The 25,129-nt window shown below is 47.1% G+C and overlaps 1 protein-coding gene across 1 annotated transcript; it reads right to left on the bottom strand.

Moving 5' to 3' along the window:
* Window positions 1-600: 600 nt before the first annotated feature.
* On the bottom strand, window positions 601-24,470 carry NKX3-1 (NK3 homeobox 1). The gene is made up of 3 exons (XM_074981560.1): window positions 23,158-24,470; window positions 19,952-20,301; window positions 601-762 (listed from the first exon to the last, which is right to left on the bottom strand). The coding sequence occupies exons 1-3, from the start codon at window positions 23,333-23,335 to the stop codon at window positions 601-603; spliced, it is 690 nt and encodes a 229-aa protein (XP_074837661.1). The 5' UTR covers window positions 23,336-24,470.
* Between the last annotated feature and the right edge of the window lie 659 nt (window positions 24,471-25,129).

Raw genomic sequence — 25,129 nt, 5'->3', positions numbered from 1 at the left:
CAAGCATAAGGCTCTGGCTACTTTCAGAGAACAAGAGACTAGACCAGATGTCTCAATGGTCTTATCTGATTTGTTGGTTGATTATTAGTAGAATTACTGTAACACTTGGGTACTAATGTATGCCTAGTGCTTCTAATGGTGCAAGGTGCTGTATGCACACAGAAAATAAATTCCTGTCCCCAAATACATTACAATCTAAGCATAAGACGAGAGACAGCAGATGAATACATCGTTGGTTTCAAATGCCAAAACCCTCTCTTGAGGTCTGGGAAAGGGAATCAGTGTCACAGCTAAATACAAGGGGAAATGGATTCCTAAGCATTGTTCACAGATGGATGGAAGTGTGATTATTGTCCTTTATCGCTTTTCAGAGTGATTACTCCATAGCCGATCGTTCAGGCCTTGTCTCAAAGGAAATGTGCACAACGCCTTCCACAGATGAACCTGCGGGCTTAACTACATAACTCTGCTAGACACCAAAGTCATGGACTCAACTGTCGTCCCTGGGGGCGAAGGAGGAATAGCCGGTTCAGTCTGTAGCTTCACAAATAACAAGCAGTCTTAACGAGTAGTGTAGGACATCAGAGACTCCCACATTTATTAGGTGGGATGAGATATGGCAGAGGCTGCCGGCGGCACTGGAACAAATTTTAGGGTGGGAGTACTGAGCTTCTCCCTCCCTCCCTGGCACTTTCTGCACCCCCGAAGTTCAGGTGGCTGCAGGGCGCTGGGCGGGTGCTGGGACTCCAGACGCAGGGCAAGCTGTGGAGAGACAGGACCCAAAAGTGAGGCATGCTGCAGGATCCTCCTCTCCCCTGACACACACGCTCCTAACTCCTGTGCTACAGCCAGCGGTCAGGTTCAGCGTGGCAGGGAGGCCACGTGTCAGAGAAGAGGTTCCAAGGAAGCACCATGTCTTCTCAGGCTCCCAGTCATGAAGAATTTGGGGAATATACAATGCATTTAGTGCTTAATCCTGAAATCAAAGGGAGGTGTGCCACTGGCTTAAATGGAAGGAGGAGAATAATATTTAGTTGTTATATAGTGCTACACAGATTCAAGGGTTCTTATATTATTAATGTAAGGACTTGACCCTGAATAAGTAGTTAGTAGAAATGATGATGAAGCCAGAACCAGTACGGAATGTATGCTAGCTTCCTGTAGAAAAATGTTAATCAGTTGAACAATATTGGGGGAGCAGAGAATTGTGGGCTACTGCCTAGCACAGAAGAATAGGGTATCCAGGACCTGAGTCCTGTTTCTGGCTCTGCTGTAGAAGCAGTGTGTGTTCTTATTTGTCTGTGCCTATGTTCCCCTCTGGACCGTCTATAAAAGGGGATGATTTTATTTTTCTCCCTCCTGGTGGAGAAGAGGTCTGCCTTCTTCCCAGTTTCCTCCCACCCCCTTCCCTTTTTTGACAACTGTGCGCTTCCCATGTTTTGAAGCTGTGAAAATGTCTGCTTGGCTCCTGATGTAACTAGTGCTTGTGCTCTGCTTCCCATGTCCCATAGAAAATAGCTAGAGGGAAGTGCAGTCCCCCAGTCTGCATCTCCAATGCATCACTTAGATTGGGAACAAAGCTAAGGGAGAACCTTTAAAGCTTAAAGAATGTGTGAGATTTCTGGCTGAATGACACCAGGTGATATTTCTCAGCTACTCCTGATGAGAGTATCAGCCAATTTTCATGCCTGCATGTACCTTTTGGCTGGCAGTAGCATGAACATTTGAATGGAGAGACAGGTGACCTGCAGATCCCAGAAATTCTATTTCAACATGAAAATTCCTCTTTTGAAAGGAGGATTTCACATCCCCAACTCCTTGAACATGGCAACAGCTAGAAGAAAACAAGTAAGATATGTATTGGCATGGATCCTGGCAGCTTCAGCCCTCTAAGCCTCTGAAGAGGATTAATACTATCTTGCTGGCATAAAGGGCCTGATAATCCCACGTTCTGTTTGTTTCTAACAAGCTGAAAGCAAAATTGCTCAAGGGGAAAGTCTGGCATTGTTGCCTGCGCTGAAGTGCACCACTCACTCAAAGTAGGATTGGCTCCTTCTGAAGTGTGATCAGTTACTATGTTTGTAGAAACAACAAGAAGTACTGTGGCACCTTACAGACTAACAGATATTTTTGAGCATAAGCTTTCATGGGCAAAGGATGCATCTGACGAAGCGGATCTTTGTCCACGAAAGCTTATGCTCCAAAGTATCTGTTAGTTTATAAGGTGCCACAGGACTTCTTGTTGTTTTTGAAGATACAGACTAACTCAGCTACCTCTCTGATACTTGTGTTTGTAGAGTATTGGAGACAGCTGGGATTCAGGGACTCTTGGGTTCTACTCCCAGCTTTGTGACCTTGACTAATTCTTTTGATCTGTTTCCCAGTCACCCCAGTTCCTTCCCTTTTTTGACACCTGTGTGCATCTCCTATTCTAAAGCAGTGAAGGGTCATGCTAGGCTCCTTGTGTAACCTACAGCAGCCTTGAGGCTGCTCTAACTTTGTCTGCTTCCTACGTCCCCTGAAAAGTAGCAAATAGCTATAGAAAAGTGCAGTCCATCTGTCCATGTCCCCATTACCACAATTACACTAACGCTGGGAACAGAGCTGAGATAGAAACTTAATGTCAGCTCCACACTACCTCTGCACAGGCCATGTATATGGACAGTCTTTGGGGGATAGTCTAAGCTCCTCAGATGAAGAAAGCTGTGGGAACTTCAAGCCAACCACCAGATTGTTGTGCAAAGCTGATCCAAAGTAGGTGCACTCTCCACCCCAGATGCTTTCACCCTTGTCTCAAGGCTTATTGACATAAGTAATTAGTCTGCTGTAGCTATGCGTGGCAAACCCTTTTCAGATGAGAATTTCAATTTTCCCCACAGGCAGTGACAGAGCCTTTTGCGCCTCCACCCAAGCTGTGTTTACCAGGCTCATGTGAATCCCTTGGTGGTTGTTTCCTACTGCAGGACTTGGTAGTGTTGTGAAACTTGCTGGTGTTTCATGGGAAGATGGTTCATCCTGGCACAGGGGTATGTTTTACCCTTGTGCCCAGTACCTGAGGGCTGCAGCAGTCCAATTAAAGCCTGATCCTCTTTGGAAGACAGCAGTATCCAAGGAAAGAGTCCAGCTGAGGAAGAAGAAAGGAAAATTGGCCTACCGTGCATTTTTGCACTGAAAGAGGTGACTGAGGATCCCAAGATGTTAGAAACCCCAAGTAACAGCTATGAAAGGATTGCTTTGGGGGTAAAGGCATTTGGGAGATCTGTGCTCAGTTCCCAGATCAGCTTTCATGTATGGCCTGTGTATAAGTCACATAGGCTTAAAAGTTCAAAGTGCAACCTCAGTGTGAGTATTGTTTCCAGTTCTGGGCACCATGTTCCAGGAAAGATGAGGAGAAATTGGAGAAGGTCCAGAGAGGAGCAACAAAATGATGAAAGGTCTAGAAAACATGACCTGTAAGGGAAAACTGGAAGAACTGGGTTTGCTTAGTTTGGAAAAGAGAAGATTGAGACAGGACACAACAGCTTTCAAATACCTGAAGGGGTGTTACAAGGGCTTAAGTTGCAGCAAGCAGGGTTTAGGTTGGACATTAGGAAAAACCTCCTCACTGTCAGGATGGCCAAGTACCAGAATAAATTGCCTCTGGAGCTTGTGGAATCTCCGTCAAAGGAGACATTTAAGATTAGGTTAGATAAACATCTGTCAGGGACGGTCTAGATGGTGCCTGGTCCTGCTGTGAGGGCAGGGGGGACTGGATTTGATGGCCTCTTGAGGTTCCTTCCAGTTCTAGTCTTCTATGGTTCTATGAAAATGGAGCTAATGCAGCTGCCTCTCTCTCCCAGCCTGTGCTTCTCTAGAATGTGAGCTCCCTAGTGCATTTCTATTTCTAGGATGAAAGCTCTTCACAGTTGGGGTGCTCCTGCTATGTATTTGTAAAGTGTCTTGCATGATGGTGCCTAACTTCACCTGCAGGTACAAATGTACAGCAGATTATTACAGTTGTACTGATGCATAATTCATTTTTGTTGCATTTTTTTTACGATTAGTCTAATTGGAACATCCAAATAAAGTGTGGCATCTGTGAACCTGCTGCTGTGAGCTGTGGGCCAGGCTTCCCGAGCCAGTTAATGAGAAGGCCAGGGCAGTTTTCTAATCAATGTGCCTAACCTTCTTATTCAGCTACTGATTAAACTGATTCAGTTTAATCACCACTGAGCTTTCAACAAGTGGCTCTAACAATCAGACTCTGAAAACAATCCAAATTGTCTACCAAACCCTGTTGTGAGAATTTAACTTCTTGAAGAGGAAGACTGCAGGGCTGTGGGCTTAGTCCTGTAAAGTCAGACTTTCAAGTTTGTGAAACAAAAGTGACCAGATTCCCAAAATTCCCCAAAGTGACCAGATTCTCAGCATGATGGGTGGGGAGCGTGTCTGAAAATCTCATGCCTGTCGTGGATGCAGAGGATTCTGGAGAATCTGGCTTTTACTTAGGTGCCTACATAGTGCTGACTGCTTTTATTGTAAATCTGGCCCATGGTGCTACAGTAGTCTCCAAGTTTGAAAGGACCAAGACAATAACAGCCGTGGCACCTGTAGCCTCCAACTCTGTCTCCCAGCACAGTTATCACTTATGTTTGCTACTAGGTTGTTTCTCCGTTACAAATGGGAGAACACTGCAGCATTGTAAGAGGCTGAACTTCAGGGACCTGCTGGCTGTGCTGATTGTGTCATCAGAACATGAGCTGTAATCAGAATAAGTTACTTAGAACAGAAGCACATTTTTTGTCTAAAGCAATTTTGTATATTGTAGCTCTTGGTTCTTGTCCATGGCTGGACTGTGCAGATTGCATTGTTCAGGGCTTGTAACTTTTTGGTTTTGCTGATTATTGCTTTATTGCCTGGATACTGTGTCTGTGTGCTGTGTGGAGCTTTCTAATTTGGATACATCACCATACATCTCTGAGTGCTAAAAGGCTTTCCTTATGCTGTTCATCTGAGTGCCGGACTAAAGGAGAGAAATAATTCCTAGCTGTATACAGCACTTTGCACCAGTAAATTGTATGGTGCTATGTGAAGGGGATCAGGATCATCCCATTTTACAGATGGGAAAACTGAGGCACAGAGCAAGGATGTGACTTTCCCAAGATCACCCTGCAAGCTAGTGGCCAGAATGAAGGGTTCCTGAATGCTAGTTCAGTGCTTTACTAACTGGGTGAGAGTGCTGGTTACATCCATTACGGCATTTCTTACATCCCTGCCTGGCTCTGAATTCCCAGGTAGCACAGAACTGCCATTCAATGGTCCTATGTTATCCTTAACTGTCCGAGCTTAAGGACCACAGCTGGAACATGCTGCACTTAACATTCACAGGTTCCCAGGCTGGAAGCAACCATTACTCTGATCTCCTGTACAATACTGGCTGCAGAGCTTCTCTGAGAGAATCCCTAGAGCCAGTCTTTCAGGGTGAAAACCCACCAACAAATGAACTATGCTGAGTGATGGAGAATCCCCCACTGCCTTGGGTGAATTGTTGAAATGGTTAGTTACTCTCAACTGTTAAAAATGTTCCCCTATTTCCAGTTTTGTATTTGTCTAGCTTCAACTTCCAGCCATTGGACCTGAGCTCCTGGTCGACCTATCGTAGCTAGATTTGCTCCCCATGCATTACACTTACAGACAGTAGTCAAGTCACCCTTGAACCTTCTTTTCATTAAGCTGAATAGATTGAGTGCTGAATTTATCCTTGTAGGTTTATATTTTCTTTTCTCCTTGTGCCTGTGCTCTGAACCAGCTCCAGTTTATCAACATCTTCCCTGAATTGTGGGCACTGGAACTGGCCACAGTGTTCCTGCACCAGGGAGGGGAGACAGGAGGCAATTGCTAAGGGGAGCCCTGGAGCTTGGATCCGCGGTGCTGCAGGGCGGGAGGGGACCCCAGAGATTGTGACAGTGTGAGTGAGTGGGGAGAGCCAGGCTGGGAGTAGAAGGAGAAGCAGAGTTCTGAGGTAACTGGGCATGGAACTGAGGGGCCTGGGAGAACTAGGCTGGGAAGGGAAAAGAGTGGAGGGGTGAGACAGAGGCAAGCAGGGATGAAAGGGAGAATGGAGCCAAGGGGAGGCACAGGACTGATGGGGGGGCACAGATGGCAGGGGGGCGGAGAAGGAGCTGGGCAGGGGTGACTCCGGTGGCAGAGCTATGATGGAGGAACACCTTCCCACAAGTGGGGGATGAGGCTGGATCGACCAATAGGTCCTCTGATTGAGAGGTGGCACTTGGGGTTTCCCTAGGCATGGGATGGCGTGTCGCTCTGAGGGAAAGGGGCAGGGGGGGTGCATTCACTGTGCTGTCTTGGGGCCCGAAATTCCTGTCAGAGGGCCAGCACCAGCCTGAAATCCCCGTTTCTGCATCTCAGGGTCACTCTCACTCTTTTGACCATGGTGTCACACTAGAAGCTCACGTTCAGCTGATTACCAAGATTCCCCGCCCTGCCTCCTCCCCAGCCCCGGCACACTCCCTCAAGTCTCTTTCAGAGTGACAACTTCCCAGGAGAGACCCTCCCAGCCTGTGCGTAGAGCTGACATTCCTTGTTCCGCCATGTGCACATTTACATTTAGCTGTACTGAAATGCATGTTGTTTGTCTGAGCCCAGGTGAGCTGTATAGCCCAGTTCAGTGACTGCTCCTTTTCATTGCTCTCTGCTCCCTTGTCTGTGTGTCAGCTACCAACTTTGTCAGTGGTGATTTTCGTGTTTTCATTCAAGGGTATTAAGAAAAATATTACAGAGGGGGGCCAAGAACTGGTCCCCCTGGAAAAGCCCCTCTTCCTGACCATTCTCCAGTTAAAGTTCCATTTGCACACCTACTGTTAGCCATCTTCTTTTAATTCTAGTTTTTAATCAAAATGTCACATGGTACCTAATCAAACTTTGGCTAGAATGCTAAGTATATTACAGCCTCTAAAACAATGCAGAGTCCTGTGGCACCTTAAACACTAATTTATTTGGGCTTAAGCTTTCATGGGCTGCAGCCCACTTTGTCAGCCTTTTGGGGTGCCACAGGACCCCTTGTTGCTTTTGCTGAACCAGACTGAGAAGGCTACCCTTCTGAAACTTACATCCACACTGTTACCTTCAGCTGCCCGGATGGATGTCCTGTAGGGGCTGTTTACTGCCAGGACACGCATTAGTATGGGCTAGTTGTTAGGTCATTCGCCTGGGATCTGGGAGAGCTGGCTTGAATTCCTTGCTCTGCCACAGACATCTTGTGCAAGTGTCATCTTGATTACTATTTTTGGTTCTGTGTGCCTTAAATATTGAGTCTGTTCTGGTCTGGCTATGGGCTGAAGAAGTGGGTTTCTCCCACGAAAGCTCATCACCTAATAAATTATGTCGTTAGTCTTTAAAGGGCTACTTTACTGCTTTTTTGTTTTTAAGTGTCATCTTGTGCAAGTCACTTAGTCTGTTTCTGATAGGGCGATAATAGCACCTCATAGAGGAGTTGGGAGGATTCATGCATGAAATGTTCACAAGGCTCTCAGATACACCAGCAATGGCAGCCAGATACATAGCCAATTTTACTTTGAAGCTCCCTGAACAGATGGCTTAGCCCAAAGGCGAGTAGAGAAACCTTTGCCCTTCACTCTCATCTTCTGGATCTAAGGTCAGAAATGAAACTAGTTCCTTAATGCTTTGCTACACTTCTGCTGGAGTTGGCCAGCTTGGGCTTCATAAACCTAGCACTGAGAGGCTACGTCTACACGTGCACCCAACTTCGAAATAGCTTATTTCGATGTTGCGACATCGAAATAGGCTATTTCGATGAATAACGTCTACACGTCCTCCAGGGCTGGCAACGTCGATGTTCAACTTCGACGTTGCTCAGCCCAACATCGAAATAGGCACAGCGAGGGAACGTCTACACGCCAAAGTAGCACACATCGAAATAAGGGAGCCAGGCACAGCTGCAGACAGGGTCACGGGGCGGACTCAACAGCAAGTCGCTCCCTTAAAGGGCCCCTCCCAGACACACTTTCATTAAACAGTGCAAGATCCACAGAGCCAACAACTAGTTGCAGACCCTGTATATGCAGCACGGACCCCCAGCTGCAGCAGCAGCAGCCAGAAGCCCTGGGCTAAGGGCTGCTGCCCACGGTGACCACAGAGCCCCGCAAGGGCTGGAGAGAGAGTATCTCTCAACCCCCCAGCTGATGGCCGCCATGGAGGACCCCGCTATTTCGATGTTGCGGGACGCGGATCGTCTACACGTCCCTACTTCGATGTTGAACGTCGAAGTAGGGCGCTATTCCCATCCGCTCATGGGGTTAGCGACTTCGACGTCTCGCCGCCTAACGTCGATTTCAACTTCGAAATAGCGCCCAACACGTGTAGACGTGACGGGCGCTATTTCGAAGTTACTGCCGCTACTTCGAAGTAGCGTGCACGTGTAGACGCAGCCAGAATGTGCAGAAGGTCCCAAGAAGGCTTTTTAAAATGCTCTCCTCTGACTTTCTTTTGGGGCTGGAGATTGTCAGCAGAAAACCCACTGATGTGTTTCATTTTTGTTTTCTGTGGAAATACTTGTCTTATCTTTAAACTGTCTTTTCTAAGAGCAAATAGCTCTATAAATTATGACAGCCAGACATGTTTGGGAATGCCTCCATAGCTATCGTTTCATTGATTTATTCTATTTGTCTGCCTTCATGCCATGATGTCCCATATAAAAGGCACGCAGCCCATTTCCACCTTGATTTCGTTAGTGTAGGAAAAAAAATCCTGCTCCTGATTTTGCGATATGATGCACTGTAATTTCCCAGGGGAAGATTGTGCAAGTGAGAGTGTAAATCTGTGGTCTACCATTTCTGCAAAGTTCCTTCCGTTTTCTTAGTTGTACGTGATGGAGACAATGCATCAAACTTACAGCTCAGACACATACGCTGCTTAGCTGCTGCTGCACATGACGGTGCTGTTAAGTGGCAAACCCTCCAGCCCCATCCAGGAAAGCATTCAACCACTCATTTAACTTTAAGCATATGTCCCTAAAACAGACTGCAGGTATATCCCATTCTGGAGTGTGCCAGTCCACAGGGGATGTGAGTTGTGGCAGTTGCCAGCTCTGGAGTCTGAACTCTCCAGCTAAACGTGTAGCATTTTATGCTCTTAGCTCTGGTTCAGTCCTGAGTGTCTGACAAGATGACAGGCCACAAACAGGTGCAAATAATTGAATGTAAATTTGTGCCGGCCAAACTGGAATCAGTGTTTTTAAAATCAGGCGTATGGAATGCAGAATTTTACATATTTGGTATCTGTGTTCTGGCTAGCAGCAACATGAGGTTAGCCCCTCTTTGAAGAGTACCCCTTCCAGCACCAGGAATAATCTGACTGGGATGTGTGCAAACCTCATAACTTCATGAACTATGTCCCCCGACCTCTATGGTCCTTGTCAGAGTGTGGCCTCGGCGTGAAATTTGAATTGATGGGGCAAGCCAGTGCTGTTCCAGGTATAAATTATCTGGTGGAGAATGTGCATAAACCCTGTCCAAATTTGTCTTAATCTTTTCCCGTGTCTACATCTACACTAGAAGCATCTGTCTACAGAAGTTACGGTCGGAAGAGATGTTCCGACAAAACGTCTGTTGACTGATTGCGTCTACACATAGAAGAGGATTGCTCTTTTGATCCATTCTTGTGACAAAAGGGCCCCCAGCATCTCCAAGCAGCTTTGTTGTTGACAGTTGGTCGACAAAATGCATTTTGTGTGTAGATGCTCCACGAGTTTGGTCTACAAAAGTCTCTACTGTACGTGTAGCCACTTGTGTGGATGGCTGGGACTGATTCTATAGAGTAGTAACAGCCCTCATAATCCATATTTTCAGGTTATATGTAGAAGTTAGGCAAGCTAGAAGCCTTGGGCTAGCCCTCAGACCAGGGAGTGATTTCACCTCGCATTTGATCTCTTAGGGCCTGCCTGCAGCTCCCATTGACTTCAAATGGAGTTGAGTGTGCAGCACATCTCTGTGGCAGGCCGTGAGCATTTGGACATACAATCCCATGGCTAGCCTTCCTTGCTCATCCCATTAGGTTCTGGCTGGTCCTGCAGCATAGTCGTAGGGTGAAATCATCCAAGTCAACAGGAAAGGGGTTTTCAAAGACTGGACTCCCCTTGTTTCAGGGCTTAAACCAGCCTCTAACGTTTGAAGCTCAGAGCACACTTTCCATCAAGGAAGGGATCGCATAATTCCCCACTGCAGGTTTTTTGGCATTTTCCTCTGACACAGCTGGTCCAGGTCACTTTCAGAACCAGGCTATTGCATTAGGTGAAGGACTGAGCTCAGCTAATATATTTTCTCTCTTTCCCAACCCTCACACACACCCCACCCCAACTGCTAGCCCATATGTGTTAACTTGTTCCCATCACTCTGGATTGCAAATGTTGTTTTAGGTCAAACAGAATATTCCGTTGGCTCCTTTCCTTAGGGTGCTTGCCAAGTGTGTGGTTTATTGCACGCAAATGTTAGTTAACAGTTACACTATCCAGTGGTGCCCCCACCCCCACTTTTTGCAGCATTAAATGTTTTGGCAGAAACAAGTGTAAATGTTATGTCAGCATTAGACACTATTTAATCTCCACAGATGCGTTGGCAGTGGAGCATGACTCTAATTGACAGATGTTAAATGATGACTTCTGTTTGTAGTAGTACAACAAACAGGAGTTTTGCATTGTCAAGGTTGATTAAGGTGCTGTGCCTCCATTCTCTGGGTGGGATTTTCTTTTATGGATTAATCGAGAGGAAATTTATTGCAGCAAGAGTTTGCTTTGTCATTCCTATTGTTTTCATTAGGGCCTTGACACTGGATTATTGGCTATCAGAACATTTCAGCTCTTTTCCTCTGTGTCCCTGTACTTTGCTCTAAAAGAGAAGCCGGAAGTCTGACCACACTATGTAGAAAAGCACTGGGAGGATTTAAAAGAAAAGAGTTGCAAAAAGGTGGGAAAAATTATAAAGAACTTGAGCATTCGTTGCCTCTTGGCAGGAGTCAGTCAACAACTGTTTAATGGCAAGAGCTGCAAAACAATCAGTAGGTTCTTTGCTTAATCAGGTTGGAATGTTAGCACTGCCGTTTGCTGCTGTGGATGTGAATGTGGTCATGGCGGGTGAGATGTTACTTTACTTTCCAGAATCAGGTTTTGCAGAGGTAGGGGTGCAAGGTGTGTGTGTGGGCATGCATGCTCCTTGGAACACTGGCTAGAATCCAATGCTTGGGATGCATAACACTGATAGTCCTCCTTGACTAGTACATTCTGCTTTTATCTTGGAATCCCAAAGCTTTTGTATGACCATTTCACAGAGGAGGAAGTTGAGACAAAGTGACTTTCCCAAGGTCATTGAATTTGATCATTGGCAAAGAAGAGAATAGCTCCAGGTATCTGGGACCAGATTTGTAAAGGTATTTAGATGTCTATCAATGCAAATAGTCTCCTTGACCTCTAATCCTGTCCTCACACAACTAGATAGCTTCACCTCTCCCATAAACAGCATAAACACAGAGCAAGTCAATCTAATACACATGGGAGATTTGGGGTTTGGAAAAGAGACTTCTCAGTCAACACCAACACCAAAAGAAGAAGAACTCTATGTGGACTCCCCCAGATGGCCATAGTGAAAGTCTGGATTTCTACGTACAACGCTTCCACAACCGTGCTCAGACTAACATTATATGCAAACAATGCCAAATGAGACACAATCTCAACTATGCTGAACTCAATGCTGTCCAGAGTCTCGAAAAATAACCCAGACATTATAATCAAACCAGCTGACAAAGGGGGTACTGTTGTCATCATGAATAAGTCAGACTATGAAGAGGAGGCAGACAGACAACTCTCCAACACCACATTTTACAGACCTCTCTCCGCTGATTCCACTTTGGAATTCCAAAAGAAATTACAACTACTACTACTTAAGGAACTCCCTGCTGCTACTCGGGACCTTATTCGCTCAGACACACCATTTCTGCCCCAGCCTGGATTATTCTATTTACTTCCCAAAATCCACAAACCTGGAAACCCCAGATGACCTATCATTTTGGGTATTGGCACCCTTACCACCGGACTATCCAGTTATGTGGACTCTCGCCTCAAACCCTGTACCACCAACACTCCCAGCTATCTCCAAGATACTACTGACTTCCTGAGGAAATTACAAAACACTGGAAAAGTTCCTGACAACAGCATCCTTGTCACCATGGATGTAGAGGCTCTGTACACCAATATTCCACACGAAGATGGATTACGAGCGATCAGGAATGCCATCCCTGATGTCACCACAGCCAATCTGGTGTCTGACCTCTGTAACTTTGTTCTCACCCACAATTATTTCCGATTTGGAGACAATTTATATGTCCAGATTCGTGGAACTGCTGTGGGCACCTGCGTGGCCCCACAATATGCTAATATATTTATGGCTGACCTGGAACAACAATTCCTCAGCTCTCGTCCCCTATGAACCCTCCTCTACTTAACCTTGATTACTATTTTTGGTTCTCTGTGCCTTAAGTATTGAGTCTGTTCTGGTATGGGTATGGTCTGAAGAAGTGGGTCTGTCCCATGAAAGCTCACCTAATAAATTATTTTTTTAGTCTTTCAGGTGCTACTGGACTGCTTTTTTGTTTTCTCAGTCAAGAGTGGGAAGTAAGATGGATCTTGTAAAATGGATTGGATTATGTCAAGGATTAATTATAGGATGAGGAAAGTTTCATCTCTAAGTCACTAGTTCTAAGGCATCCTGGGACAGTGAGGACCAGAAGTTGTTACCAGAGGTTGTGAAATGATTTGTCGTCTCCATTTCTTTAACTGCAAGATTAGCACTGCAATATCTGTCTACTTAATGGGTGTTCTGTCTCTTTGGTGGTGCTTTCAGCATTGGGACTGAAGATTGAAATGGGTGTGGAGAAAAAAGGACCTTCTCCACCCTCGGGGTGGCCCCTCTTGTTGAATTTTGCCACTTTGATGGCTGATGTGGCTTAGGTGAAAGGGGGGATGGTGCAGCTCCTATTATATGGTCAGAACCACCTCCATCACAAATAGCCATTGGGCGCCTCAAAGCTGAGGCATGTGCTTGGATTCTAGACCATCCTTTGCTATATAGGCAGGAGGGCTAAATTTATCCTATGGGGAACTATTGGCTTCAAAAGGTGTGCGGGGGGCGGGGGGGGGAGGCTCCTGCCTTTGTGGTTATTTCCTTACAGAAATTTAAATCCACCAAGTTAACCATTAAAAAAATTCCATGTTTAGGGAATGTTAAGAACTCAGTTCAGCTTTGTCTGCACTAACATCTACAAAGGGTGGTTATTCCAGACATGCTCCTGCTCTTGTGCATTGAGCTAGTGTAAACCAGAGAGATCACCAGACTCACACCAGTGTAAAATTGATTTCAACCTGGTGCCATATCCCATAAGCCGCATTCTTTTCTGCCTGGCATTTTTTTGCTGCTATTTTCACTTGCAGAAAGTGAGTGTAAATCCCTGTTGCATCAGAACGGTAGCAGTTTATGCATGCTTTGCACAGTTGTAAATAAGGAGGTGAAAAGCAAGGCCAGGGAGAAACTGGCTGTGGAAGGCTGAGCTGCTCTGTGGTGTCAAGAGTATATACATAAAAAATTCCAACTTATGAAACATATTGGGTGTCTAATTACTCCATTAACTTTGATGGATGGAAGAGGTCCATTTTGCTTTCTTGTCAGTTTGGGATAAGCCTCCTTTGTGGAACGTGGATGGAAAAAACCCAACTCCTCTGAAGGAGACACTTATTGCCTAACTTGTTGAATTTATGATAGAGGTTCCCGCGTGCTATTGCTATTTTTTCCCTCTTCTGATGAAACTACTGCAGATACCTGATTGAAAAGCAGATACTTTGAAAAGAAACTACTGCAGATACCTGATTGATACCAGTCTTATTTCTGAGTTTTTTGAGGGTGAAACTCACACCCATGCAGACCGGACCAGATTACCCCTCCTGTGGGCTCAGGGCTATTACATTTTGAGGGGCCCTGCTATACAAGTCTTTCCTATGTTAAAACAAAATTGCCACGATTACGGCATCGAGAGTGCCTTTTGATGAACATAAAGCCATTCTGTGGTTACATTTCAGTCTTACTACATGTAGAATGTAGTTAATAATGTAGTTAGTTCAAAATAGCCTACTTCTTACCTTAGAACAATTGTCATCCTTTGGGGGGGGGTGGGGGGGGCCTCCAAGCTGAAGCAAAGTGCAGGGGTGCAGGGGGTTGTGAGGGTGTTTGGCTCTGGTTTGGAGACACTTATCACAGGTGGATCCTGGCTGACATGCATCAGAGCTCAGGCAGGCTGCTTCCATGTTGTGCTCCCAGGAGTGTCTGGCTGCTAGCACATCTCTGTGCACCCCAAGGGAAGGGGAGCAGTGTGTCTCTGTGCGCTGCCTATGTCTGCAAGTACCATTCCTGCAGCTGCCGGTGACTGGTGCCTGGCCAACGGCAGCCGTGGGAACAATGCTGGGAGCAGGGACAGTGCATAGAGACATGCTGTCTCTTTCCCCCATTCCCATCAGGAACTGCAGAGATGTGCCAGCAGCAGGCTGCTTTGGGGAGCTGTGTGGGGCCACGGCATGCAAGCAGCTTGCCTGAGCCCTGCTGCGCCACTGGATTTTGAGCAGCCTGTGGCTCATGATTGACAGAAGAGACTCCAGGCTCAACCCATTGATTATCATCAATGGGTTGGTGACTACTGAGCTATAGAATTATGGATTTATTTTTGTGGGGCTTCCCTTCGCCCGAGGCCCTGGGCTACAGCCAGTGTTCCTTGTGAGATGAGCCCTTGGGCAGCTGTCCAGGAGAGATTAAAATGCCGCCCAGCCAGTTAGCAGGCTTCCCACAGCCTTCCACAGGTGGCAGATGTATTTCTAACTAAGCCCCTTACTATATAAACTGCTCACTGCTAGAGAGTGATCCATTTACTTCTAATCATGTGCGTATGAGCAGCTTTCGTGTAAGCGTGGAGTAGGAAATAAATGGGAGTGGGCAGTTGTTTCATTCCTGCAAGGTGTATTGGCTCTTCAGGCTCTATAATGAGAATCAGCCACAAAAGCTCATGACCTAATACATTTGTCAGTCTCTTGGCAGAGGTGGAAAAAGTACCCAAAAAGTTACTTGAGTGAACGTGGAGCTGCTTGGTGGGGGGAGGGTGGAATGTACTGAAGTACAAGTTATTAGTGTCCCTCTGGAAACTTAGTTGAGGAGAAGTGTGCACATGTGTACACCCCCCTCCTCTACTCTACTCCCCCATCTAGATCATACTCAAGTACCCAGGAGTGAAAGCAGCTGCACTTTTACTCAAGTAACTTTTTGGGTACTTTTCCCACCTCTGCTCTAAGGTGCTACAGGGCTGCTGTTGTTTTGAAGCTATGGACTAATATGGCTACAAACTCTGAAATTAGCTCTTGTCAGGATCTGCAATTTCCTGGCTGGCTGGACCTACCAGTGGATTTGCCAGAGATGATGTAGTATTAGGTGCGCGCCCACTCTTGACAGTGATGGATGGTGATCTGATACCTGCAAAATTGCTGCCCTTGCTGCTCATGACCATTTATTGCGTTCAGCTCACGTTTGGCCTGATACCACAATAGTGACGTAGCAGCCCCATTGATTTCAATAGGACTTCTCACATGTGAAAGTACTACTCATAGGCACAAGGTATTGGAGGAACAGGGGCTAAACTATGGCTCTGAACGACAGTCATGTTTCTGGAAACAGGCTGCAGGAGCACCTTGCTGGTGAAGGGACTCTACCTAGGACAGGCAGCGTGAAGAACACCGAGGCACAGCTGTGCACATGTGGCATATGAAGGATTCACCATGAACTCCCTTGGAGCCTACTGAGCTCTGTGGCCAGACTGCCCTCAGGCCCCATCTCTGTAGCCTTTAAGCACTAGTAGTGTGGCAGGGGCTGGCCCTCAGCCAAGACCCTTAACCCACCAGAGCCATTCCTGTGCTGAGTCATACTGGCTGTTGGCCTCCCTCTCTTGCATTCATGCCAGTTGAGCCAGCCCCATTGCTGCTCCCCGTTACCCAGTGCTAGGGAAGGGAGTGATGGATCCTGCGTTTCCATACATCCCCTGGCCCGGTGCACTTGCTACCCCAAATGCATGAACTTGAAACCCGGAGGAGATTAAAAACCAACCCACTCCAGAAACCCCACAGAGGCCCATTTCTCATCCAGACCTTGATCTTTTATTCCAGAGTACAATACACACACTGGAAAATAGTATCAAAATATATATACAAAAATAGCCATTCGCCCTGTGCTGATTTGTGGGCAGCTCAGAAAGAGGGTGGCCAGGCAAGTTTTGTCAGTGGTTGCAAACTAAGGGAGAAGACACAGATGAACTATCCCAGTGGCCATTTGGGTACCACAACTACTAAAAACCAGTGGATCAAATCCATTCCTGCTCTGAAGATGGGGCCTGATTCTCCAGTGCCCTGTCCTCATTTACATCTGTGCAATGTGGATGAGACACTGTCCTCTAAGGGCCCATGAGTCTTTCCATTATCAGACCCAATAGGGCAGGGGGACGGTGGTGCCTTGGAGAAGCTAGAGAACTCTGCTGAGGACAGCTGCAGGGGAACTGATGGGAAACAGAAGCCTTCCTTTCTGCACTGAGAGCGCAAGGGGAAAGGCTCTGGGATATCTAGCTCGAAGAGGGAGAGGAATTATTTTTGGTTTTTATATTTGCATATGTTTTATGTGCAGGAAGGAGACTTGGGCATGGCAGAGTGATCTTCCTGGGCGGATGCAAAGATCCAACCTGAGTGAAGGGAAACTGAGGCAGCAGATGGCCTGAAAGCCAGATCAGGTAGGTGATACCACTACCTTTACGCAAGTGTGAATCAGAAGTAAGTTCACGGAGACCAGTGGGGCTGGACCAATATAGGTGAGATAAGAATCTGGCTCTACTGTTCTGACCAGACAACATTTTGCATCCACTGTGCATCGATTTAAATAACTGCACACACTGCAGAGGAACAGTAAATACAAGACAGGCATGTAGAGCTGTTAAATCAGTACGTGTATTGCTTCCTCTTTGCACTGGTGTAAATATGAGCACAAGGTGCCAGGCAATGGCCAACTGGGTCCAAACACACATGTGGATTTCTGCATTCAGGGTTTGCTCCTGCAGCTCTTACTCCTTTGAGTTTCTCCCATTGATGTCAGTGGGGCTCCTTAAGTGAGCCAGGGCCCCAGGAGAGGACCCTAAAGAATCTTTTGTTCTAAGTAGTATGCAATCACTTCCTTTGGAAAGTGGATAAGCAATGTGCTTGAGGTTGAAACATATTGTAACAGCCCAGGGATGACCTTCTACTCTTAATGCTGACTGAGAGAAGGGCTGAATCCTTTCAGGGTGAATATGTTCTAAATAAAGAATGAGTTGGAAGAAAAATGTTATCTAGAGATACCAGAAGTAATATTCCAAATAGTTGGAAAACAGGCAGTTATCCTTCCATGCATTTCAATAACTTACATGGTGGCAACAACGGTAAATTCATGGCATTGATGAATTGTTCACCTTAATGGGTCTGAGCTTGCAAACATTTATTCCCCTAAGTAATTCTTCCTTGTGACAGGAGCCCCATGGACTTCCACAGCTCTGTGGATATGGGTAAAGTTACTAGTGTCTGTGGACTGCAGGCCCAGATTGATTGGTCTAGAGAGGGGTACAAAAGATCAGTTTTCAAATATATTTTAATTAAAAATGACATTTCCAAAAATTCCTCACCCCTGAGGAAGAGCTCTGTCTAAGCTTGTCTCTTTCACCAATAGAAACTGGTCCACTAAAATTTATTATTTCACCCCATTGTGTTACAATTCCCATTCTGGTTGTACTCACTTCAACAAGTATAGTTCCAGCTGCTTCAAGGAGAGGGGAGGAAAATTAACCCTTTGGCTTTTGTGTAGTTTGGGAGCTAATTGTCTGTAGGATGGAGTCAGATATTACAATGATGAGCACCTTTATAGAGAACTGGATAGATTTAAAGCCAAATCATTTTATGCTCTGAGGGTGTAAATTGGCATAGTTCTAATAAAATCAAAAGAGCTATATTGATTTGTTCTAGCTCAGAATTTGACCCGTGGAAACTATAAATGATCTAAGATAATTTTCCCCCTCCCGTTTTTTATTTCATTTCTATTTTAAAACACTTCTTAATTCCACAGTAGATGTGTTACCTCAACTTTCTTGGGGAGAAGTGTTATCTTTGCTCCTAAAGCCAATCATTGCTTCTTTGCTAGTGCAAAATACTGCAGTTTCTTTAACCACTGTGCGTAGGAGCTTTATTCCATGTTGCCCTTCTGTGGCAAGATATTGCAGAGTGCTGAGCTTTCTAATTCTCCCTCCCACTAAAGAAGGTAGGATCAGAAGGTGCTCAGCACCATCACATTAGTATGGTCTGTATCAAACTGAAGCAGGAATCACCTCTGTTCTGCTCATGTGGTGAGAGTGAAGAACAATATTGTCCATTTAACCCTGCGGTAAGAAAGCTTTACAGTAATACTGAGCCAGGAAAGCCTGGCTGCTTTGCTTCATCTGATTTTACATACAGAATGTTAAACTGTTAGGAAGGCTATTTAAGAAAACGAATTCTATGTGTTAATGTTCAGTGTCCATGTGAATATGCAAAACTGATCTGTCATTGAGATCTCAATTTTTTTTTTTTTTTGTTCTGGTTTGGTATGTGCTGCTAAGATAGTGGTGATATTCCTTGGTGAGTGGAGTATAGACTCCGAGCAGGTATAAACTGGCATGGTTCCATCAGAGTGAGAGAAATGATTTATACCAGCCCTGGGTCCTGCCCGCAATGTTTACTGCGTATGGCAATGAATCTGTGGATACCTAGTATCATGTCTGTTGTTATGTGGTACCTTATGGCTGCACATTGCTCCGATATAGCCGAGAGAGAACTGCAATGTTTCTACATCAAATCACAGGTCTTTACTGCTTGAACTAAACGATCCTCTAACAGTATAGGTGCTATGACACAAAGTTGTGCAATTTTAATTCTAACCAGTAAAGAGCAACAGTGCACATATGCACAGACCAGTTCATGACAAAAGTTTGAATGGGATTTGTGATGTTGGCTGACACAGTTCTGATAACTCATAGTCTTTCCCCATGAGACTAAATGGCTCTAAGTTCCCATTTAATGGAAGAAAATGCAGACTCCATTTTTTTCCGGTAATTGCCCCACCTCTGTTGTTTGAGAAGACCAGATATTTAAATATACTGTAAAATGTCACACAGTTGCCTAATGGAACATCACAAGACAACTGCTGTGCAAAACCATGGTCTTTATTTAGTTTTCACACAGTGAACATGGCTAGGGCTAAAGTTTTCCAAAGCAGTGAAGTCCCAATTTCCAAAGGGACTTATGTACACAGGAGCTGAAGTGCCACTGACTTCAAAGAGAGCAAAAGGGCAGGAACGAGGGTCTAGTGTACAGAGCAATGGGCCATAACTCTGAGGCCTCGGTTCTATTCCTAGCTGTGTCACTGAGTGGCCTTGGGCAAGTCACTTCATTGCTTTGTGCCTCTCTTTCCCAATCTGAAAAATGGGGGATGTAACTCTTTCTAAAGTGCTGTAATATCTACCACTGGAAAGTGCTACATGAGCACAGCAATGAAGGGGTTAGGTGCTGTGGAAAATGTTCTCCTACATGTGATCAGTGCTGAGAATCTGTGAGTCCCCTGAAAGGGAAAAAGAACTGCAGGGATATTGCGCTCCCCCCACCCCGGGCTCATTCTTAGAAAAAGGAGTAGAAATAAGATGTTTAGTTTTTCTAAGGGAAAAGCTGTCTGTCTTTAGTAGGTTGTTACCACAAAGAGGGACTCCAGCCATTCAAGTAATACAGGTATGGAAAGTACTGGTAGCTGTTACACACCGAAATCACAGCGCTCCTGCAGCCATCATCATCCTCGTTAAGGACTGGGAGAACAGAGTTCTTATCAAGCCCACTGAGTTCTGAGGCCAGTTGCTTCCTTTTGGTTTTGTACCTTCTGTTCTGGAACCAGATTTTCACCTGGGTTTCAGTGAGCTTCAGGCTCTTCGCCAGGTGGGCGCGTTCTGGGGCAGACAGATACTTCTGGTGACTGAACTTCCGTTCTAACTCAATGACCTGGGTGTGGGAGAAGGCTGCCCGGGAGCGTTTTTGTTGTTTTGGGGTTCTTTGGTTGCTTGGTGAGGCTTTCTGAGGGTTTTCGCAGTCCAGCAGATGGGTGTCCGATGGTGCCTCTGGGGGAAGGATGAGGGGAATTACACATGGGAAAGGCAGCAGAACAGCTCATTCTCACTCTCCCACCGCCCCCTTCCTGATAGCACAGATGTTCCTCCTCCTGGAGACATTTTTACATGTTTCAAACATTCAGAAGGCTTTTGTATATAATTTCCCCTCCCACTAAATTTTCATGGTGTTCTTTCTGGGCCAGATTTGTAAAGATACCACTGGATTTAAGCAAGAGGGAGACGTCTAAATGCACTTAAATCTGTCCCTCTTATTGTTTTAAAATTACTTTTTCTTCTGTACTCAGAATGGGATCCTGCCATTGTGGGGTCCTGAGTCAGGCTCCTGGGCATATTATTGTAGTACAAATGCAAGGTTGCCAACTCCTGAGATTTTACTGAGTCTTGCAATAGTTAATGTTTTTTTCTTACAGCTGTAGCTCCTGGAGTCCTGAGGTTAGCGCCGCTTTCATTATAAAAATATCAGTTTCTACTAATTTTTCAGGGGAAAGTTTGGAAATGTAAATTCAATGCATCCCAAAGGCTCAGATGGTAAATCTATAGCAAATCAAAAAACAAAACAAAAACGCCCAGCCATCCCTGATGTTTTAAAGCCCATCTCCTTAGTTTTGGATGCTTGGGGATGGCAGTCCTAGTAATTTGTAATGATTGCCCAGCATTTTCAAAGCTAGATGGCCACGTATCTTTTGAGGCATCCATAAAAGAATGTCTCATTTTACAGAGGTGCCAAACAGGTGCTACTGTCATGGAAATCAGGCCATGATATGAATAAATGGGGGGAAAAATAAGCTTTTGTTCAGGTGGATCAATAAAAATTAGGTGCCAAGTTTTCTTCCCCCTTCTATTCCACTGATTTCCATAGGAATGGTTACTGCTAGTTACCATTGCTTTCATTGACAGGATGTGCCCCTTAGCACCAAAACAAAGGCATCCAACTTTAAGAGCTGGGCTCTTGGCTCAGTCCTACCCCCATCCCAGCGAATGGCAAAGCTCCCAGTTGACATCAATGGGAGCCCTGGGTCTGGATCCCTATACAAGTTACCCATTTGCCAGGGAGCTTTACCACCGGAAGACTCAACTTTTGATATATCCAGGGTAACAAGATTGGAAATGGATGCTGCTCTTTTTGTTGTGCCATGGGTGAGCAAGCTTAGAGGGATAAAGAGGATGTCTGCCACATGAAAGATGGACGAGTACATTCCGGCTTTATGGTGGCAGGAGACAAGAGTGAAGGAATTAGGCATCATTGATAGCCATCGCAGCTCAGAGGTAGCAACCCGACACTTCACCATAATCTTATTTCCAGTAATATCATTCTGTCACATCAGCCCCAATCCAGACAGCTGCTGAGCACCCACTGCTTTGATCAAAGGCCATAGGAGCGATCTGCCTTTTTCAGGCTCCACCCCTCATCATAATTAAAACCACAATCTGATAGATTCCTTAAAAAGAGACACCGTACTAATTGATATCTACAATTACTAAAACTGAAAGAGCCTTAAAATCAAGTGAACATTTTCACTATTTATGCAGTTTACTTTTTTAAAAAATTCACTCAGCATGGGCAATGGAAATAGGCCAGTTGCCGAGGTGGAGATATTTGGTGTGGAAACAATAGGTCATTCCTCATTTGGTATGGATCAGTTCAATGCTACTGAGGTTAGTGGAGCTGTGCAGATTTACACCAGGGAAGCAGCTGGCTCAGTCTAAGGGATTTCTTTAAATTTGCAAGGGAATCTTTTAAAAATAATCTTTAATTAAACCACTACATTAAAGAATGGGCCCAAAGTCTAGATTATAATCAAAGATACCACAGAACCAAAGATGAAGAGGAATGTTTTAAAGCGTCTTGTCGTCTTAGTAGTAATATAGTAGTACGTGAATGTGTGAATCAAGATGGGAGCTGGATTGTGCGACCTGCTGTACAGACATATTAGATTAGTACCCTCCCCCAAAGGGTTTGTGTGTTTGCGTTCCGGACTTTTTGTACAGTAAACTCTTTAATGCCTGGCAGCGCTGGGAGTGGGAGGTCGCCGGCTATTCAAATATTTGGGACAATAGAGAGGTACGCCTAGCAGTGCATAACCCTAAAGAAAAACGAGATTAGCAATTAAGAAACAAAAACGCATGCAGAGTGCTTTATTTACCAAGGGTAGTATTTGTATCTCATAAACTTAGACGGTATTTACTTTCATTATACTGTACTTGTGGAAACCATAACTAAAATGTCCTTATGGTTACAGGGCTGGTTCTCTGAGCGCTCTAGAGGGTAGAGTGCTGGATAGGAAAGGGTTTAGTGTACATCGGAAACACAATGGAGAGAGCCTCGTGTTTTCCCTGGAGAGGGCGGCGGTTCAGCTTCCCGTGCTCGCAAACAATTTGAAAGACACTCTGAACTGTGGCGCCGCGTCTCTCCCTCCCTCTCTCCACGCCGCGCGCTGGAGAGGACGGGCCTGGCTGAACGCCACCACGCTGCCCGGGCGTTTCGCTGGCCCCTGGCGGGAGTGAGAATCCCCTTGTCCCAGGTGCTGGAGGCAGAGGCGAAAGCCAGGCCCTGCCCTGCCCCAGCGAGGTCGCTCCCCGCGGCTGGGATTTGCGGCCCGCTGGTTGGCTTCCAGGCAGGCCGGGTGGGGAAGGCGGCCGGGGGCCCAGGCCCGGACGAGGGGAGCGAGCCTGGGCTGGGGCACGGGGGCGTCTCTGCACGGGGCGTGTTTTCAGGGTGCGCAGGGCTGAAGGGCGGGAGCGGAGCTCTGCAGCCGGGGGCTGCTGCAGACGCGCCGCGAGCCCGAGCGGGAGCGGCCCCGGCCCCGGCCCCGGCCCCGGGCGCAGCGCAGCGCGGCTGCTCACCTGCGGCGGGCGGCTGCTCCGCGGCGCCGGGCTGCTCCGCGGGGAGGCGAGGAGCCGAGCGGGCGCTGCGCTGCGCGGCCGGGCCGGGCTCCGGGCTGGAGGCGCCGCGCTTGCCGGCCGGCTCCCCCAGGATGTCGCGGATGAGGAAGGAGGTGAGCGGCCTGGCGGAGAGGGGCATCGTCGGCGGGCGGCTCCCTGCGGCGCCCGGGCCGCCTGCAGGCGCGGCCCCTTATAAGGCGGCCCGGGCCGGCCAAGCCCCCGGGCTCCCATTGGAGCGGGAGTGACCGCCCTGGGCGCGCCCCGTCCTGCCCCGGCCGCGGTCCCTGCGCCCGCGGGGGCGGCCCCACCGAGCCGGGCGGCCCCCTCTGCCCCGAGCCGCCGCACGCCTGGCGGGGTAGCCCAGCCGCTGCCCTGCTCGCCGCCCCTCGTGCTGGCCCTGGCCTTCCCCCGGGGCGGCGGCGCCGCTGGCCTGGGGCCTCTCCTCGCCTGCCGGCGTGGCCGAAGGAAAGCTCTGGAGTCCTGCCCGCCGGGGCATCCGCCCGGGCGGTGGAAGCAATTCGCGCTGCTGGCGGGAGGCCGGTGGGGCAGAGAGTAATTAGCATGTTTCGTGCGAGCTCTGAGGGGGTCAGAGACAGAACAGGATCCAGAGGTGTTCGCGCGTTGGCGCGACCCGCCTGGTGTGGGGACTCTCCTCTCAAGTCACGCTGAGTGGCGGTCTCCATTTTTGATGCTGAGGTGGGATCGTTACTCTTCCACACGTGCGGGAATAGCTCGAGATAGACCTGCATGGTGCCAGCGGTGGTCAGAATGGGAACAGGAGCTGTATGTCTTTCCTTTCTCAGTGGGAGGCAGCCCCTGCTCTTCTCCTACGACACAGGGTCCCTCTGTGGACTTGCAAACCCACATTCAGTCCTCTTGCACAACCCTCTGTGGCTTAAGAAACAAACATGCCACCACTTGGTTTTTGGACAGTACATAATCTGACCCCAAATACAGGCAGGAGTTCAATCCTGAGGGGAACAAATCTTGAGCTAAAGTTACAGGATCAAATTAATCCCCCCTGTAACTTCCTCAGTGTGGCTGGAGTTGGCCTGTTTCAGCTTTGGAACATAGCAAGTGTTACAAGAATATTTATGTGAAACTGTCATAGTTGGTGGACTGAAATCCTGCCTTCACTTTGATGGCAAGCCCCTCCTTGAGAACAAAATTTACCCCTACAGTGTAGATCTTCAATTGGTGTTAATCAGTGTGGCCCCATTGACTTCAGTGGAATTTTGCCAATTTTACATGAATGTAAAAACAGGCGCTAAATTTTCAGTCTGAGATATTTCCTAGTGGTCCCTAACAGTGCTCCCTGTAAGCTGAGCGATTGCAGGGCAGCCCAGGAGAGATTCAGGTGCTGCGCGGCCAATTGGCAGAGTGCCCACAGCCGGCAGTGCGTTTCTCTTGGTGGTGCGCATCCGCACATGGCTTGGTGCACCTGGGCAGAATCAGTTTTCCTACGGATGGGAAAAATTTGAGCGAACGCTGGTCCCTAATATCACCTTCCTCTTTCCCCCTCTAAGAATGACATTCGCAACACTGACTTCTCCTTCTGGCTCACAGGTGAGCGATAAGCACCCTGCAGGCTGGATAGGGTTAGTGAGGGTTAGCCACTGGTGGGCCGCCAGATGCTTGTTTACCAGAGCATCCTCAGGTACAGCTCCAATTGACCATGGTTCACTGTTCCTGGCAGATGGGAGTGGTGGTCCAGCCTGTGGGCCATTTCATTGCCAATCCCTCATCTAGCTCTGTACCCTTGTCAGCACCAAAATCCCCAAACAAAGCTCCTACACCAAAGAGAGCATTTACTCTGAGAAGTCAGAGATGCCAAGAAATCCACAAGGGATGTCAGTGGTGCTGTTGACTCTTACCTGGAAGGGGCTCAGATACTATACTGTTAGGGGGCAGTGTACAGCCTTTATAGACTGAC

Source organism: Carettochelys insculpta, chromosome 31 (genome assembly GCF_033958435.1).
Source record: "Carettochelys insculpta isolate YL-2023 chromosome 31, ASM3395843v1, whole genome shotgun sequence".
Classification (NCBI taxonomy): Eukaryota; Metazoa; Chordata; order Testudines; family Carettochelyidae; genus Carettochelys; species Carettochelys insculpta.
Note: the sequence above shows the minus strand (reverse complement) of the source record. Positions and strands in the feature narration are given on the sequence as shown.